Genomic DNA, 17,294 nt, shown 5'->3' on the forward strand with positions numbered 1-17,294 from the left:
TGGACTAAGAGAAATAGCATCTGGGAATCTCAGGGGTATAATTCCACCGAAATAAAGCTTTCTACAATATCTCATCCTCCCTCGCAAGTCTCAGAAAGTTCTTTCTCTTGGGATATTGCAAGAAATCCACCCCCACGAGCAACAGGTGGGGATGAGGACCTCTCCCTACCAGTAACACACCAACAGTTTTACTCAGAATCATCCAGAGTAATATCTAAGGAATAAAATGAGATATTGGTCAACGCAATGTGAAATTCTCTACACTTGTAATAAGCACAATAAATAACAAAATTAAAGATGAACCTCAAAAACTGGTAATTTCCTATTATACTCAAAATTTCAGAAAGGGCTAAGAATTCCTACTTAAAATACTCCTGCAACAATAGGCCAGAGAATGGGGTAGGAGCAGGAGGTCAATCTAACCTCATCCCTAAACCAATAAAGGAGTCATGTCCAGGAACTGGGCTGGAACACCTCCTTTCTAACCTTTCGTTTTCCACTTTTTGTGACAAGAGGCTCACTTCTCACATAGCAACTAATTATTCAACTGCCGTACAGCTCAAGGTTTTCTAATGTTGAGTCAAAATCCATTTTCTCTGTAAGCACTTGTAAATTCATCCCTCTAAAATAAACAAAAACAACATGAAGTACCAGACTTGCAAGGTTTTCAAATATCTGAAGACAAAACTTCTACAAGATCTCCCCTATTTATGATAATTTAATTTTTTCAGACATCCCTAGTATATCATTGCCTCCAGATCCTTCACTATGATTCTCCTTCTAAGGGCCCCTCTTCTCCCTCCACAGCTAAACTCTGAAAAAAACTGCCCATGGCTATCATTTCCATTTGTCACCGGTCTCATCCTCAACTTCTATTCAACTTGGTCTCTGCCTGCCCTGAAATGGTTCCGCTTAAAAGTCTTCAAAGGCCTCTGCTTCAAGATGGACTGGTTCTGACTGCTCAGCAGCATGCAAACCAGCTGAACAACGTAGCTTTAATTTTAAACACTCTTTGGAAAGGATTTTATTTTGAACCAATATCAAATTTACAGAAAACTTATAATGAAGAATATTTTCTCCTGAACCATTTGAGAAGAAACTGCAGATAGGCTGTCCCATTACTCCAAATAGCAGCATTTATTTCCCATAAATAAAGAGATTCTTCTCTATAATTTCCCCAAATTATGATTGATACATTACTAGTTGCCCTTTATTCCACAGACCTCACTCAAGCTTCACTAATTATCTCAATTCTAGAGGCTCAATGCACGAAATTTGTGCAAGGAACTTGGCCCCTGCTGTGGCTTCATCTGGAAGGTCGGTTTAATTAGCATATTACACCTTTATTATTATAGACTAGAGGCCTGGTGCATGAAATTCATGCATGGGGGGGGGTCCCCCCTCAGCTCACTCTGCATCATCTCCAATCTGGGACCCTTTGGGGGATGCCTGGCTGGTTTAGGCCCTACCCCAAAGATCGGGCCTAAGCTGGCAGTCAGACATCCCTCTCACAATCCTGGAATGCTGGCTCCTAATTGCTCACCTGCCTGCCTGCCTGATTGCCCCCTCCCTGCCAACCTGGTGGCCCCCAACTGCACCTCCCACTGGCCTGGTCACCCCTAACTGCCCCCTGCTGGCCTGGTTGCCCCCAACTTCCTCCCCCTGCTGGCCTGGTCACCCCCAACTGTGCCTCCCCTCTCCCTGCTGGCATGGTTTCCCCATGCAATCTGCTGTTCAGTTGTTTGATCGTCCCTCACAAACCCCCCTGCTGACCTGGTAGCCCCATGCATCCTGCTTGTTAAGTCATTTGGTCATCCCTCATTAAGCCCCCTGCTGGCGTGGTTGCCCCAGCAGCCTGCTTGTTCAGTCATTTGGTCATCCTTCACTAATGCCCTGTCGGTCTAGTCACCCCACACAGCCTGCTTGTTCAGTTGTTTGGTCGTACCTCACTAGCCTACTGCCCTGCCGGCCTGGTCATAGGCAGCCATCTTGTAAGGGCATGAGGGTCAATTGCATATTACCGCTTTATTATATAGGTTTCCTTATAGAACATTGGCCCATACAACATTTATACAATGCTATATACTTAGTCATCCTGTCTCTTTCATTTATTTCACTCTAGAAAAAGTTCCTCAATCTTTCCTTGACTTGGATGCCCTTGACTTTTGACTATAGGCCAGTTATATTATAGAACATCTCTCAATTTGGATGTGTATGTTTCCTCATGATTAGATCCAAGAAGCCCTGGTGCTTACGGGTGAAGAATAGTATTTAGAAACCAAGTCTGGGTGATAGGCATGCTCAATGCTACTAGTGTTGTCACCATCAGGCCCTCTCAGTGGACAGAGCTAAGGAATATGTGCATACATGCAAACACACAAATCACACATTTGCATATGTACTTGTTTCTACATGGATGCATGTACACTGAAATCCAAGAGTTCACCATGAAATTACCAATTCCAATCAAACAACTCAGACTTCCTCACAATTTCTCCCTTTTTCTATAACCATAACTCCCTTTTCTGAAGGTGAGAACACTGCTACCATTATCTTTAACACTAGAGGCCCGGTGCACGAAATTTGTGCCCAGAGGTGTGTGTCCCTCAGCCCAGCCTGCACCCTCTCCAATCTGGGACCCTCAAGGGAAGTTGGACATCACTCTCACAATCCAGGACTGCTGGCTCCCAACAACTCGTCTGCCTGCCTGCCTGCCCCTAACCACTTCTGCCTGCCAACCTGATCACACCCTAATCACTCCCTTGCCAGTCTGATTGATGCCTAACTTCTCCTCTGCTGGCCCAATTGCCCCAACGGCCCTCCCCTGCTGGCCTGGTTACTCCTAACTGCCCTCTCCTGCTGGCCTGCCACAACTGCCATCCCCTGCTGGCCATCTTGTGACGGCCATCTTGTGTCCACATGGGGGAAGTCATCTTTGACCACATGGGGGCAGCCATCTCGTGTCTTGGAGTGATGTTCAATTTGCACACTATTCTTTTATTAGACTAGATTAGATAGGATAGAGGCCAGCTGGTTTGCTCTGAAGGGTGTCCCAGATCAGGGTAGGGATTCCCTTGGGGTGTGAGGCAGCCTGAGCAAGGGGCCTGTGGTGGTTTGCAAGCTGGCCATGCCCCATGGCGACCCAAGCAGAGGCCCTAGTATCTGTGATTTATTTATTTATCTTCTATAATTGAAACTTTGTAGCCTTGAGCAGAGCCAAGCCTCCTGCTTGCTCCATGGCTGTAGCCATTTTTGTTGGAATTTATTTATCTTCTATAATTGAAACTTTGTAGCCTTGAGTGGAGGCCAAGGCAGGCCAGGGCTGTGGAAACTTGGCTTCCTCCATTGCCAGGGACAACTCAAGCTTCCTGCTCTCTGCAACTCCATGGCTGCCGCCATTTTGTTGGGATTTATTTATCTTCTATAATTGAAACTTTGTAGCCTTAAGCAGAGGCGAAGGCAGGCCAGGGCAGGCAGAAAGTTTGGCTTCCTCCATTGCTGGGGAAACCCAACCATCCTGCTCTCTCCATGGCTGCAGCCATCTTGGTTGGGTTAATTTGAATACTCACTCCTGATTGGCTTGTGGGTGCAGTGGAGGTACAGTCAATTTGCATATTACTCTTTTATTAGATGGGATACTAACCTTTAATTCTCTTGCAGATTTGAATGCAGTTTCCAAAAGGGCAGGTGCCCAAATGGGCAAAGAAAAATACCCATCAGGTTTTGGTCTCTATTGATAAATAGTTGGCAGCCTGTGTATTGCCTTGCAGGCCTGTGTCACCATGCCCATGTCAGGGGTAGCAAAAACCTCAACGTTAGGAAAGTGGGGGAGGCCTATATGGAACGAAGGGGAGTGGTAAGTGTCTGCCCTCTGTCACAAGAATTACAGACCCTGTGAAGCTCTGTGACACGTGAGACCCTGCAAAGGGATAAAGCTCATGTGGAAGAGCTACTCCCCTAGTCCGTTCTGAGACGTCTGTCACCCCTCCCAGAGACTATATGTAGTTTAAGGATAAGTAAAGTAGTGGGAACCCTACTACAGAGATAGCTGTAACTGTCTATTTGTTGTTGTTGTTGTTGTTTTTTAAAATATATTTTACTGATTTTCCACAGAGAGGAAGAGAGGGTTAGAGAGCTAGAAACGTCGATGAGAGAGAAACATCAACCAGCTGCCTCCTGCACATCCCCCACTGGGGATGTGCCCGCAACCAAGGTACATGCCCTTGACCGGAATCGAACCTGGGACCTTTCAGTCCGCAGATCGACACTCTATCCACTGAGCCAAACCGGTCTCGGCTGTAACTGTCTATTTGAATATAGACACATTTTGAGTTTCTTCTTGCCATTTGAAGACAGTTATATTACTCTGAAGAGTCCTTGAAAAGGACTGACAAGGAAAGTCAGAAGATCTTAACGCAAGTCAGTATATTTTTCTCCTTATATAATTTCTCCGAAATTTGTAACACTTAATAAATCATGGCAAAACATTTCTTTGCATAAATTCAGTAAGACTGGCTTCCAACAGTGGTTTTATTAACTGAAAACTCTGACTGGAGTATCATGTTTTAAAAAGCCCTGTCTGGACTCTGAAGACTTGAAGCCAATCAGAGTGCCATGGAAAAAACCTGGCATCCTGCTTGGGAGCCCTGGAAATGGCTGGTGCTGGAGCATCCGGCCCATACCCTACCATTACTAGCCGTTGGTCAGAGTAGCAGGGAAGCAGTAAGGGTCTTTCTGCATCCCTGCAGAACCCCACGCACTCTAGGCCACAATAAGTAGTAGGGCTGCTGAAATGGGCCTTGAAGCCTAGGGCCGAGGCCTGAGTGAAGTCACTGCAAGTGAGGAATTCACCCAACTCAGCAGATACTACAGGCAGGCCTGTGGTAGTTGGATGGCTTGGCTTCCTGGCCTTTTGGGGCACATTAAGATTCAATCATGATGAGAGGAGAAACTAAGATGGCAGCATAGGTAAACGCCTAACTGCAGCCTCACACAACAATTTCAAAAAAATACAACTAAAATACAAAATGGATATTTCCAGAACTACAGGAAAGTTGACTGACTCGAAATTCTACAACTAGAAGGAAAGAGAAAACCAGAAGGAAAATCAGAGGAGCTGTAAAAGCCTAAGATACGGAGACACGTGTGGGGAGAGGACGGAGCTGGAGAGGAGGGGTGGCTGAGTGCCTGGCTGGCCTTCCCTAGCAGGAAGGAGATAAAAGCTCCAGACTGTGCTAAACCCCAGTTCTGACTGCACTAAACCTAGTTCTGGGTGAGACCCTGGGGACCCAGACTCATACAGAGGGAGTCTAGGCTGTAAGGTGGAAACTCAGGGGAGCGGCCAAAGGCAGAGCCCCAGAGTCGTGCACATTGCGCACAGAAGATGGACTGTTGACTGTGCTGCTAGACTGCCCTAGCGGGAAGGAGACAAAAGCTCCGGACTGTGCTGAACCCCCGTCCCGACTGCACTGAACCACAGTTCTAGATCAGACCCTGGGGACCCAAGCTCATATGGAGGAAATCTGGGCTGTAAGGCGGAAACTCAGGGGAGTGGTGAAAGGCAGAGTCCTGGAGGCGCACACGTTGCGCGCAGAGGATGGACTGTTGGCTATGCCGCTGGATTGCCCTAGCGGGAAGGAGACAAAAGCTCCGACTGCACTGAACCCCACTTCCAACCCCACTTCCAACTGCACTAAACCCCAGTTCTGGGCTCGTTGGGGGAGAGACTAGACTGTCTGGTAGTGGGCGAAACTCAAGGGCACCTTTCTCTCAGAGGTGCTTGCAGCGAGTACCGAAGGACCCTGAGGAACACTGAGACTCAGGAACCTCATAGGGTGGGGCTGGCAGGAAGCCAAGGCTGTAGGCTCCACCCTGAAACTCTGCCTCATCCAAGCTGAACACAGAGGCTTTTGCAATTTTCCAAGTCTCGTTGAATAAGGCTGTCTCCCAGCATAGACACAGCTGATCCTCACAACCAATTGGCCTGGAGGTCAGTCCCTCCCAGTGATACCAACAACAATCAAGACTTAACTACAATAAGGCTGTACACACAGTCCACAAAGGGGTGCACCAAGAGTGTCCACCTCAGGTAACTGGGAGGCTGACCCACTCAACCATATAGGACACCTTAGCACACAAAGCCACACTCAGCTCAGGGAAGCTGTGAAAATGCCGAAACAAGAAATCAGACCACAAACAAACAAAAAAAAATGAGGACAAAAAGCGACTGAAGACAAAAAAAAATCTTGAAAGGAATCAAAGAGAAATGACAGTTACAGAAAAAAGCCCAATCTGAATGACAGCTACTTCTCGCCTAAAAGAATGAAGTCTAGAGGAAGTGGCATAACATTTTTCAAGTTTTTTGATAGAAAAGGACTGTCATAACCAAAAATATTCTTCAAGAATAAAAGAGAGAAGTGACACTAACAGGACAGAGGAGTAGGCATCTTCAAACACACCATCCTACCAACAAAAACATCTAAAACAATCAGAAGCTGTCAGAACCAACTTTGCCAGAACTCTGGGAAATTCTGAGAGATGTACAGCAACCAAGCAAAGGCTGAATCAAGAGAAAAAGCAACATTTTCACTTATCCTTGCCCAACCCACTCCCATCCCCCACTCCCCTGCTTGGCAGACTCTGAACATTATTGTGCATTTGTTCTAACCTGTCTGGTAATACATGAAGGAATCATACAAGTTACTCACTCAGGGCAGACAAATAATGGTTATTACTTGAAAATATTGAGTAATGAACAAAAAATCTGTAGCCTCCTAGGGCAAATGACTACTGCTGAGATATTAGAAAATGCTAACTTTTAAATAATTTAAACAATTTCACACACTATCCTTCATAAAACAGAAGAGGACAAAACATTTCCAACCCTTTTTATGAGGCTAGGATCATTCATCTAACACAAAGATAGTAAAAAACAAACAAACAAACAAACAAACAAACAAAAAACTAATTCAATATCTTTTTAGAACTTAAGTACAAAATTCTCATCAAAATATTAGCAAACCAAATTCAGCAATTAATAAAAATAATTATACACCATTATCAGATGGTATTTAGTGCAGGCCTGTAAGAATAGATGAATATTCAAAAAATCAATCAATTTAATCCAATATATAGATATATCTCAATAGGCTAAAGAAAAAAAATCATGAGTAGATTTCTCAACTGACAGAAAAGGCATCTGATAATTCCAACACCTATTCAAGTTAACAAGAAAAGGCAATTGATTTGACTTGTAGAGCATCTATTGAAAACAATATCATACTGAAAGGTATGAATCAGGATAGATGCAGGATGTCTGCTCTCGTGACTCTTATTCTGCTCAGTAGAAGTTCCAGGCCACTACAATAAGGGAAGGGGAAAAATAAAAATCATGTTTGTATTTACAGGAAATTCCAAGGACTCTCCAAAACCTCCTAGGCCTAATAAGTGAGTTCAGCAGACTGCAATGAGATACCACAAGAAACCTACTAGGATACATAAAATAAATAGTGACAATACCGAATGCTGGTGAGGCTGCAGAGAAATTTAATCACTTACATTGCTGGTAGGGATATAAAATTGTATAGCCATTCTGGAAAATAGTTTGGCAGTTTCAATATGAAACTAAATATGCAACAACCATATGACCTAGGAAGTACACTCTTGGCCATTTATCACAGAGTAATGACACAATTCATGTTCATTCACACAATAATCTGTATGTGCATGTCCACAACAGCTTTATTAATAATAACCCAAAACTGGAAACAACCCAGACGTTGTTCAACGAGCGACTGGATAAACTCAATACCAGAGAATACTACTCATAAATAAAAAACCACTGTAGATATGCACAACAACCTGGATGAAATTCAAGGGAATCAGGACAAGTGAAAAAGGCCAAACCTAAAAGGTTGCATGTTATAAGATTTCCTTTATATAACATTCTTTGTTTGTTTGTTTATTTGTTAGCCCTTATCCAAGGATATTTTCTCCATTGATTTTAGAGAGTGGAAGGGAGGAGAGACACATTGATTGGTTTCCTCCTACACACACGGAACAGGGCCAGGGAACCTGCAACAAAGGTACATGCCCTTGATTGGAATGGGACCTGGGACCCTTCAGTCTGTGGACTGATGCTCTATCTATTGAGTCAAACCTGCTAGGCTATAACATTCTTAAAATAACTTACAGAAACGGGAAATTGGTTAATGGTCATCAGGGGCCAGAGTCATGGATATAAGTGGGTTTGACTACACAAGACATTAGGAGAGATCCTTGTAGTGATAGAAGTGACCTTATTTTGACTGTAACAATGTCAATATCCTGGCTGTAATAATGTATAGTTTTAGTTTAGTGTAAGATGTTACTATTGTTAGAAACTGAATAAAGGGTAAGTGGGATCTTTCTGTATTATTTCTTACATTTACATGTGACTGTATCATAATTTCAATTTTTTAATTAAAAATGTATATACAGTCAAAGAAAAAACAGCCATTAGGCAAGTCTAAATAAAGGTCATTTAGCAGAGATCTGGACTAAGGCAGGGGAGGCAACTAGTACAGTGACCGGGCAGGGTGTGAGCCCTGAGTGGAAAAAAAGACCCGAGGTGGGTGATGGCCAGGCAGGGCTCGAAGACTGGCTGTGAAAAGGAGGAATGGATAAATAAGTAAACACATTGGGGATAAGAAGAGCCAGGTTTCTTATTTGTGTAGAAGAGAATTATAAGCATAAAAAGTGAGAAAAGCTAGAATGATGGTATATGGAAAGTACCAACATAACCTCATGGTTTTCAATATAAACACATAGAAATAAATATGCATGTAAAAATGGATAGACATACATGTGTATATACTAACATTTATTTCCTAGCTTCTGTCTTCTAGGAAGCTTGGGAATTATGACATTCTAATAGTAGTGTGCACATCCATTAGTGAGCCCATCTTCATTTTTAAATCCATTCCCCAAAAGACCCTATGGAGAAATAGCTGATTTCAGAGCTGGGACAGGAAAAGATGATACTAAAAGAGCTTGGGGTACTAGAAAGCAAGGAATGCAGGAATGGTGGGAAAATGTCAAAAGATATAGCTAACAGCTTGAGGGAGCTCTTACTGGCCAAATAAGGGACAATATGAGCATCAAAACAAACGGTGGTAAAGAATTACACTGAGTGGCGAGATTATTATGATCTCTGAACGCATAATAATCTGGCCACTCAGTGTATATTCTATATAATAAAAGGCTAATATGCAAACTGTCTTCTCAAACAGGAGTTCAACCAGCAGGCAGGCTGGCCAACTGGCCATGTCCCCTCCCCCTGGCCAGGCTGGCCGGACCCCACCCATGAATGAATTCATGCACCAGGCCTCTAATATATACACTGAAGCCAGATTATTATGATATCTGAATGCATAATAATCTGGCCACTCAGTGTATATACACCATTAAGCAGAATAGGAATCTACAGTGAAATAGAAAAACAAAAACAAAAACAAAACTAAACAAATAAATGGATAGAATTCTTCCATACAGTAGAATGCCAATTAAGAAATGCAGAAGGAGATGTAGCTGGTTTGGCTCAGTGGATAGGGTGTCAGCCTGCGAACTGAAGGGTCCTGGGTTCAATTCCAGTCAAGAGTGCATGCCTGGATTGCGGGCTCAATCCCCAGTGGGGGGTATGCAGGAGATAGCCAACCAATGATTCTCTCTCATCATTGATGTTCCTATCTCTCTCTCCCTCTCGTTTCCTCTCTGAAATAATATATATATACCCTGTTTCCCCGAAAATAAGACAGTGTCTTATATTAATTTTTTCTCCCAAAGTTGCGCTAGGTCTTATATTCGGAGGATGTCTTATTTTCGGGGAAACACGGGTGTGTGTGTGTGTGTGTGTGTGTGTGTGTGTGTGTGTATATATATATATATATATATATATACACACACACTTTTTTTAAAATTTCCTTTTTCTTTTTTAATAATTTTATTGATTTTTTACAGAGAGGAAGGGAGAGAGATAGAGAGCTAGAAACATCGATGAGAGAGAAACATCGACCAGCAACCTCCTGCACACCCGCCATGGGGGATGTGCCCGCAACCAATGCACATGCCCTTGACTGGATTGAACCTGGGACCCTCCAGTTCGCAGGCTGACGCTCTATCCACTGAGCCAAACCGGTTTTGGCAATAAAAATATATTTTTTGGCTCAGTGGATAGAGCGTTGGCTTGGGGACTGAAGGGTCCCGGGTTCGATTCCGGTCAAGGGCATGTACCTTGGTTGTGGGCACATCCCCAGTAGGGGGTGTGCAAGAGGCAGCTGATCGATGACACTCTCTCATCGATGTTTCTAACTATTTCTCTCCCTTCCTCTCTGTACAAAACCAATAAAAATATATTTTTACAAAAAAAAAATATATATATATACATATATATATCAATATATATGTATATATGTATGTGTGTGTGTATATATATATATATATATATATATATATATATTTTAAATCCAGAAGGAATGATGGAATTAGAAAACTGCTGTTTAGTTATCCTATCTAATAAAAGAGTAATATGGCCGGGACTGGTTTGGCTCAGTGGATAGAGCGTCGGCCTGTGGACTGAAAGGTCCCAGGCTCGATTCCGGGCAAGGGCATGTACTTTGGTTGTGGGCACATCCCCAGTAGGGGGTGTGCAAGAGGCAGCTGATCGATGATTCTCTCTCATTGATGTTTCTAACGCTCTGTCCCTCTCTCTTCATCTCTGAAAAATCAATAAATTAAAAAAAAAAGAGTAATATGCAAATTGACCATCACTCCAACACACAAGATGGCTGCCCCCATGTGGTCAAAGATCCTGCCCCATGTAGACACAAGATGGCCACCACAAGATGGCCAGCAGGGGAGGCCAGTTGGGAGGGATCAGGCCTACAAGGGAGGGCAGTTGAGGGCAATCAAGCTTGCAAGGGAGGGCAGTTAAGAGTGACCAGGCCAGTAGAGGAGGGAAGTTGGGGGCAAACAGGCTAGCAGGGAGCAGTTAGACATCAATCAGGCTGGCATGGGAGTGGTTAGGGGGTGATCAGGCTGGCAGGCAGAAGTGATTAGGGGCCATCAGGAAGGCAGGCAGGCGAGCTGTTGGGAGAGGGAGTTCAGACGGGCAGTCTCACATCCCTCGAGGGATCCCAGATTGGAGAGGATGCAGGCTGGGCTGAGGGACACCCTCGGTGAATTTAATGCACCAGGCCTTTAGTCTAACATAGAAATAGTTAATTCAGCCAAGAAACACCAATAGATGATAAAACTACTGGGTAAAAATTAAATGAGGACCAGGGCATTTACATTAATCTCAAAGCATCACTCCATAAAATATTATGAAGTTATAAAGGGAAAAAGAATAATTTAAAATGGATTAATCTTGGCAGACACCTCTTTGCTGACATAATCAAACTTACCATTTCCAGTGATGGGGCAAAATGACATCTATCCCATGATGGATGTAGTGAGAAAAGCACAGAATCACTTCTGTGATGTTTCTGCCCAAAATGTATAACCTCAATCCTATCATTACTAAATAGGAGATAAAATTGAATTAACATGCTACAAATAATGGCATGTCATCTTCATAAAGGTCACAAAAGAACAAACTATGGTCGTTGAAAGAATCTACAAATCCATGACAAGTATCCTTTTACTATTAAATTTTGGTATATCATATACCAAAGAATATTTTGGCCCTTTGACAAAACTTGAATGGTTATCTCTGGGTGAATAGTATATAGAATTTTTTGAGTGTGCTTTTCTGTAAGTCTAAAATTATTTCAAAATAAAATAACCAACATCACAACAAAGACAACCAAACATCATGGGCATCTTGATAAAAAGAGAACAGCATCATCCATGAAATATTGTTGCCAAAAAGAAGCCAACCTGACTATAGACTCTACATCCCTCTACCAATTCTGTTTATAGAAAACACTATCTGTAATAGTAAAAGTGTAATACACTAATTAGACCGGACGTCCTCCTGGACGCCCTTCCAGCCAACCTTCAGGATGAAGCTGGGGCTGCTAGGGCTGTGCCCCTTGCAAGAATTTAGTGCATCGGACCTCTAGTGTGGATATAATCAGCAAAATATAGATCGTGTCAAACTCTATTAGGCAAAAAAAACCTGGTTTCTTCAACAAATAAACTATAAAGAAAAAAGAGATAGAGGGAATAGGGGGAACCCCAAGTTAAAAAGATATAAGATACATATCTATACTAATAAAAGGGTAATATGCTAATTAGACTGGATTTCCTTCCAACAAAGCCACGGTGGCAGGGGCCGAGGCAAAGGCAGTTAGGGGTGATCAGGCCAGAAGGCAGAGGCATTCAAGGGTGATCCAGGCTGGCAGAGGCAGTTAGGGGTAATCAGGCAGGCAGACAGGCGAGTGGTGGGGAGCCAACGGTCCTGGATGTGAGAGGAATGTCCCAGATTGAAGAGGGTGCAGGCTGGGCTGAGGGACCCGCACCCCTGTGCACAAACTTCATGCACCAGGCCTCTAGTCTATAATAATAAAAGCACAATATGCTAATTAGACTGGATGTCCTTCCAGACAACCTTCTGGACGAAGCCAGGGCTGCAAGGGAAGCCCGGGTCCCAGGTGCCAGAGGGAAGCTGATGCTGGCAGCCAGCTGAAGGAAGGCCTACACTTGCACAAATTTTGTGCATTAGGCCTCTGGTTGAATTATAAAATATTGACCTTTATTGGATATCAATTCACACATACATACATCTATGAAATAATTAGAAATTTGAGCAGTGTTTAGATATTTGCTAACATACAGCAATTATTAATTTTTTAGTTCCTTATGATGACATGTTTAATGAATAAAAAGAAGTAAGTGGTAGCACAAGAAAGGAGGGGAGAAAGTAAGTTAGCTGAAGTCGTTAAAGCTGGGTGATAGGTGGTACCTCCATGAGTATCTTTACTGTACTCTTGTAAATTTTTGAAAGTTACCAAAATAAATGTTTGATATTTTCCCCCCAAAAGTAGAACTAAGATTTAAATCTGTCTATTTCATTCTAAAGCTAGTTCTTGATAAGTTATTTCTTTAATAATAATTTAAGTATTTTATGTATCCCCTAATTAATTTTTTCCATGATTCACTAGCGAACATTAAAAAAAGAGTTCCCATCCCAATGTTAACTCAATAAAAAATAACTGATTACTGTTATAGATAAGATTCACTTTGAAAAAGTTATATGTAGCCCCAGACAGTTGCTCAATGGTTAGAGCACTGGCCCATGGACTGAAGAGTCTCAAGTTTGACTCTGGTTACCTTAGTTGCAGGGTCAATCCCGGCTCCAGTTTGGAGGCAACCAATCAATGTTTCTCTCTCACATCGATGTTTCTCTTTTTTCTGTCTCAACCCCTCCCTTCAACTCTAAAATAAATAAATAAATAAATAAACAAACAAACAAATAAATAAATGGAAAAAATATCCTTAGGTGAAAATTAGCAACAACAAAAATATATAAATTACTTTTTCCAGGTTTTTCTCCAAAATTTAAAATGAGCTACATTTATATAATGTAGACAATTTTAATTAAAAAGATGTTTTTTGGCCCTAGCCTGTTTGGCTCAGTGGATAGTGTCTGCCTATGGACTGAAGGATCCCAGGTTCAATTTCAGTCAAGGGTATGTAACTCAATTGCAGGTTTATCCCTTGCCACAGCCCTGATCAGGGCACATGCAGGAGGCAACCAATTGATGTGTCTCTCATCGATATTTCTTTTTGTCTTTCCCTCTGTCTTCCACTCTCTCTAAAAATCAATGGAAAAATATCCTTGGGTGAGGATAAATAAATAAAAAGATGGTTTTGGGAAAGATAAAAATCAGCTTACCTGTAGGGAGCGACTATTGTATTAAGCCTCAGACTGACCTGTGGCAGGGCCACAAACAAGTCCCAGCTTGGAGGGCAGAGCCCTCTTAGCATAATCAAGCTTGACCTTATAGCCCTCCCTAGTTCCTTTCTAGGTAGCCAATGATCTGTGGGAGGTGCAGCAAGTGCTGCAAAAACAAGGTGAAACTCACAGGATCATTGTAAACATGTTGACAACTACCCTTGTTTTGATCTCACTATGAAATGAAGCCTCGGTTTCAGGCTGGGTCTTTCTATTTCCCCATTCAGGCAAGGGCGATCCCCCAAGTCCCAGCTGTATTCTGTTGCCTGTCTTTTCTTTAATCCTTTACCACTTCTCTTCAGGCTCACTGAACTCTTGGCTATGCTGGCACAACACACTTACCTATGAATCACAATAGAAGTGTTTGGAGAAGTCTAGAGTTTTTTGATTGTCATTGTAATTTGGGGACATTGATGGACTCAGTTGGGGAAGACCCAGGGATTAGTGCTGGGGCTCTCCTGCAAAATGAAGAGGTGCCTCACCTCTAAAGCCAACAGAATCCCCAGGGAGAAACACCAAATAAAAAGTAACACTGCAATAAAAGAAAGGACAGGGGGAAAGGTTCATCTGACTTTCACACTTATTAGATGAAGAGTTAATAAAAACCCATTATTCTACTATGGAAGCAGTAAGTATACACTATTGTTGCATTTGTTGTAGACAGCATTTCTTTCTAAGCCAGTGACACTAACATACAGTAAGTGTGGCACACAGATTCTGTCCACAAATGATATTGCTCACACTATAGTCAGATACAATATAGACAGACCAAGAAGGATCTAAGAGGGTCATTAAGTGGGAAACACTGGTTTTCTTGGTGAAAGAGAGCTCCCTCTGGTGGAGGAGATTCCAACAAGTGTACAAACAACTGAGAACACTCTCAGCAAGCATTGAACTCCATCCAATAACTTTAGATCCATATTCCCTTACTTTTCCTTATATTATCTAATCCATATTTTGGGGATAATCCTAAAAATCTCCCTATTTAGAAAAAATAAAGTGAACTTGGGCACTAAGAAAATCATGCAATGGGTACTATCCAAAAATACACCAAATTACTCAACATCTCTTGGCTGACTGAAGTGCCAAAGAGGCACAAAATCAAGGCATGCTCCCAGCTTACAACGTGGGACAGTAAGAAAAAGTGAGGAGCAAGTGGCAGTGAGAGTCCAAGTTACAGCACCCTTCCTTCCTAGTATCACGTGAAGGCAACCAAGGAGAGACAAAAACTGGATGGAGCAGGGCTAGCGTGCCTCTGAATGTGCTTTACAAGTGATACTGCAAGTAACCAAAGAACAAAAGAAATGAAAGTCTGGTTCACAAGGAGGCGTTTGCTGAGAGGAATAAACAGATAATTTCAGTCTAAGAATTATTAAGGAGACAAACATTGTTTTCAACATTTTTTCTTAACAGGCCAAGGATTTAGAAAAGGAATTTTAACAGGCAAAACAGGCAGAAATAAACAAAAGGCCACAAGTAGTACCTATAATATGGGATTTCAATGTGAAGAATCATGCCTTTTCTTTCATGTCCATTCATATAGTTTTATTAAAGTCTAGTTTGCACAGAGACAAAAAGAGCATACTAAAGAATGATTACCTTTTATGTTTTCAGCATGCCCACTGTTATTCACCAAAGTGGAATATGGTGGTTCATTCTGAGGCAAGACTCCTGCAGCCATGGTCTTCTGTTGAGAGAAAAAAAGTTATTTTTTTGAAAGATTGCCTATTGGTTATTCTTTACTAATTAACTGTGATATGCTAGACCTCTGCAGCATAACACAGTAGTCATTAGCTAAGTGGCTGCTGCGTACTTGAAATGTGGCTAGTACAGATTTGAGATGTATAGGAGTAAAGTACAAGATTTTGAAGACTTAATACAAAAACAAAGAATGTACAATATCTCACAAATGTTTTCTTACATTCATTCTACATTGAAATATTTTATATACTATACAACATTTTTAATGTTCCTACTAGAAAATCTAAAACTGAACACATGGGTCACATGATAGTCTACTGGATGGTTCTATGCTATATATTAAGGACATTATAGAATAAACCAGACATGTTCTCCCTTATACATTTATAATCTGTCAGGAAGATGAAAAGTAGACACAAATAATGCTACTATGTGCTTAGTGTCGCAAGACAGCTTGCACAAGCATGAGGGCTGTCCACTTCAGGGTGGCTGCAAGGCATCAAAGAGAAATTAGATCAACAGCCTGATCACCCCCTAACCACTCCCCTGCCAGCCTGGCTTGAGGGAGTGGGGTGGCTCTTGGGGTACCACTGAACTAAGTCTTTTCAGAAGCCCCCATGGGAGAATGAAGTGTGGCAAAAAGACTTTATTTGCATGGGGATATATTCCTTGGGTTGCAAAGTCCCATGTCCTTTAACCCAGTTCTGAAAGAGGGGCAGCTACAGTTCCAGTAAAGCCAAAAGCAAGGCCAGTGTCCAGAGCCTACTTCCATGTTGCAGCTGGGTCCAGTCCAAACATTTAGGTTAATTAAAGTCCATGAATCCATGGTGTGAAGTCCCACAAAGCCGTGAGCCATGTGGGTGTAAGGAGTGTGCCCCCTGCAACAGGAGAGCCAGGAACCCTGCGCATGAGAGGTTGCTTTGTGTAGTTTATGTATTCAGTTTTCACACTCTTGCAGTGGCCACACCTATTCTGGCCACTCACAAGGTGTGACTGACAGACATCCCATATTGCTCAGACCTTTCTGGGCATGTGTTTCAAATGCCTTTGTCCAGTCCCTTTCCGCACTGATGAGCAGGGAACAGGCTTAGAGAGTGTTAAATTAGTAAAGCTACATAAATCGCAAGCCTATATTATCTAGCCTTCCCTTACTCCTTTCCTGTTAAATAGTAACCAGATTATTAGAATGATATCACCTACATTCTGAAAGTATCTTTATTTTATTCTTGTACTCAGCTAATAATCTGGCTACTTACAGAATTCTAGGTTGAAAACCATGCCACAATTTTGAAGGTATTTTCTACTGTATTTTAGCTAACAATACTGCTGATGACACTAACCTGAGACTACTGCAGTATCTGTATCTTTGGTTTCTAAAATTTCACAAGGATATGAATTGGGAACAGACCCTTGTTATTTACCTCAGTTGGTTCCTGCTGGGCCCTTATAATATGCAGATCGATGGCTCATTCAGTAGTTAAAATTGACTGGACTCCAGGTACCATGAGGAGGTGTGTACTATCCTTCTTTTTCTCAGGTGGGAAACCTTGTCTGAAATCACATATTTCTAGCTGCATCTTTTCTCTCTTCAGTAAAGCTGGGCATTTCAAATATTTTTAACAGAATTATCATTTTACTTTGCATATCTTTATTTAGT

The 17,294-nt window shown here is 42.2% G+C and overlaps 1 protein-coding gene across 3 annotated transcripts in view; it reads right to left on the reverse strand.

The window, feature by feature from the left end:
• Positions 1 to 17,294, reverse strand: part of PTPDC1 (protein tyrosine phosphatase domain containing 1) — a 68,077-nt gene that overhangs the window by 33,327 nt on the left and 17,456 nt on the right. For all 3 annotated transcript variants that reach the window (XM_084898965.1, XM_084898966.1, XM_084898964.1), the window contains exon 2: positions 15,536 to 15,623. In XM_084898965.1, the coding sequence (XP_084755091.1) occupies positions 15,536 to 15,617 (82 nt within the window). In that variant the 5' untranslated portion in view covers positions 15,618 to 15,623. The remainder of the gene's footprint in view (positions 1 to 15,535; positions 15,624 to 17,294) is intronic.

The sequence above is a fragment of the Pipistrellus hanaki genome, assembly GCF_964339955.1.
Source record: "Pipistrellus hanaki genome assembly, chromosome: 11".
In the NCBI taxonomy this organism is placed as follows: domain Eukaryota; kingdom Metazoa; phylum Chordata; class Mammalia; order Chiroptera; family Vespertilionidae; genus Pipistrellus; species Pipistrellus hanaki.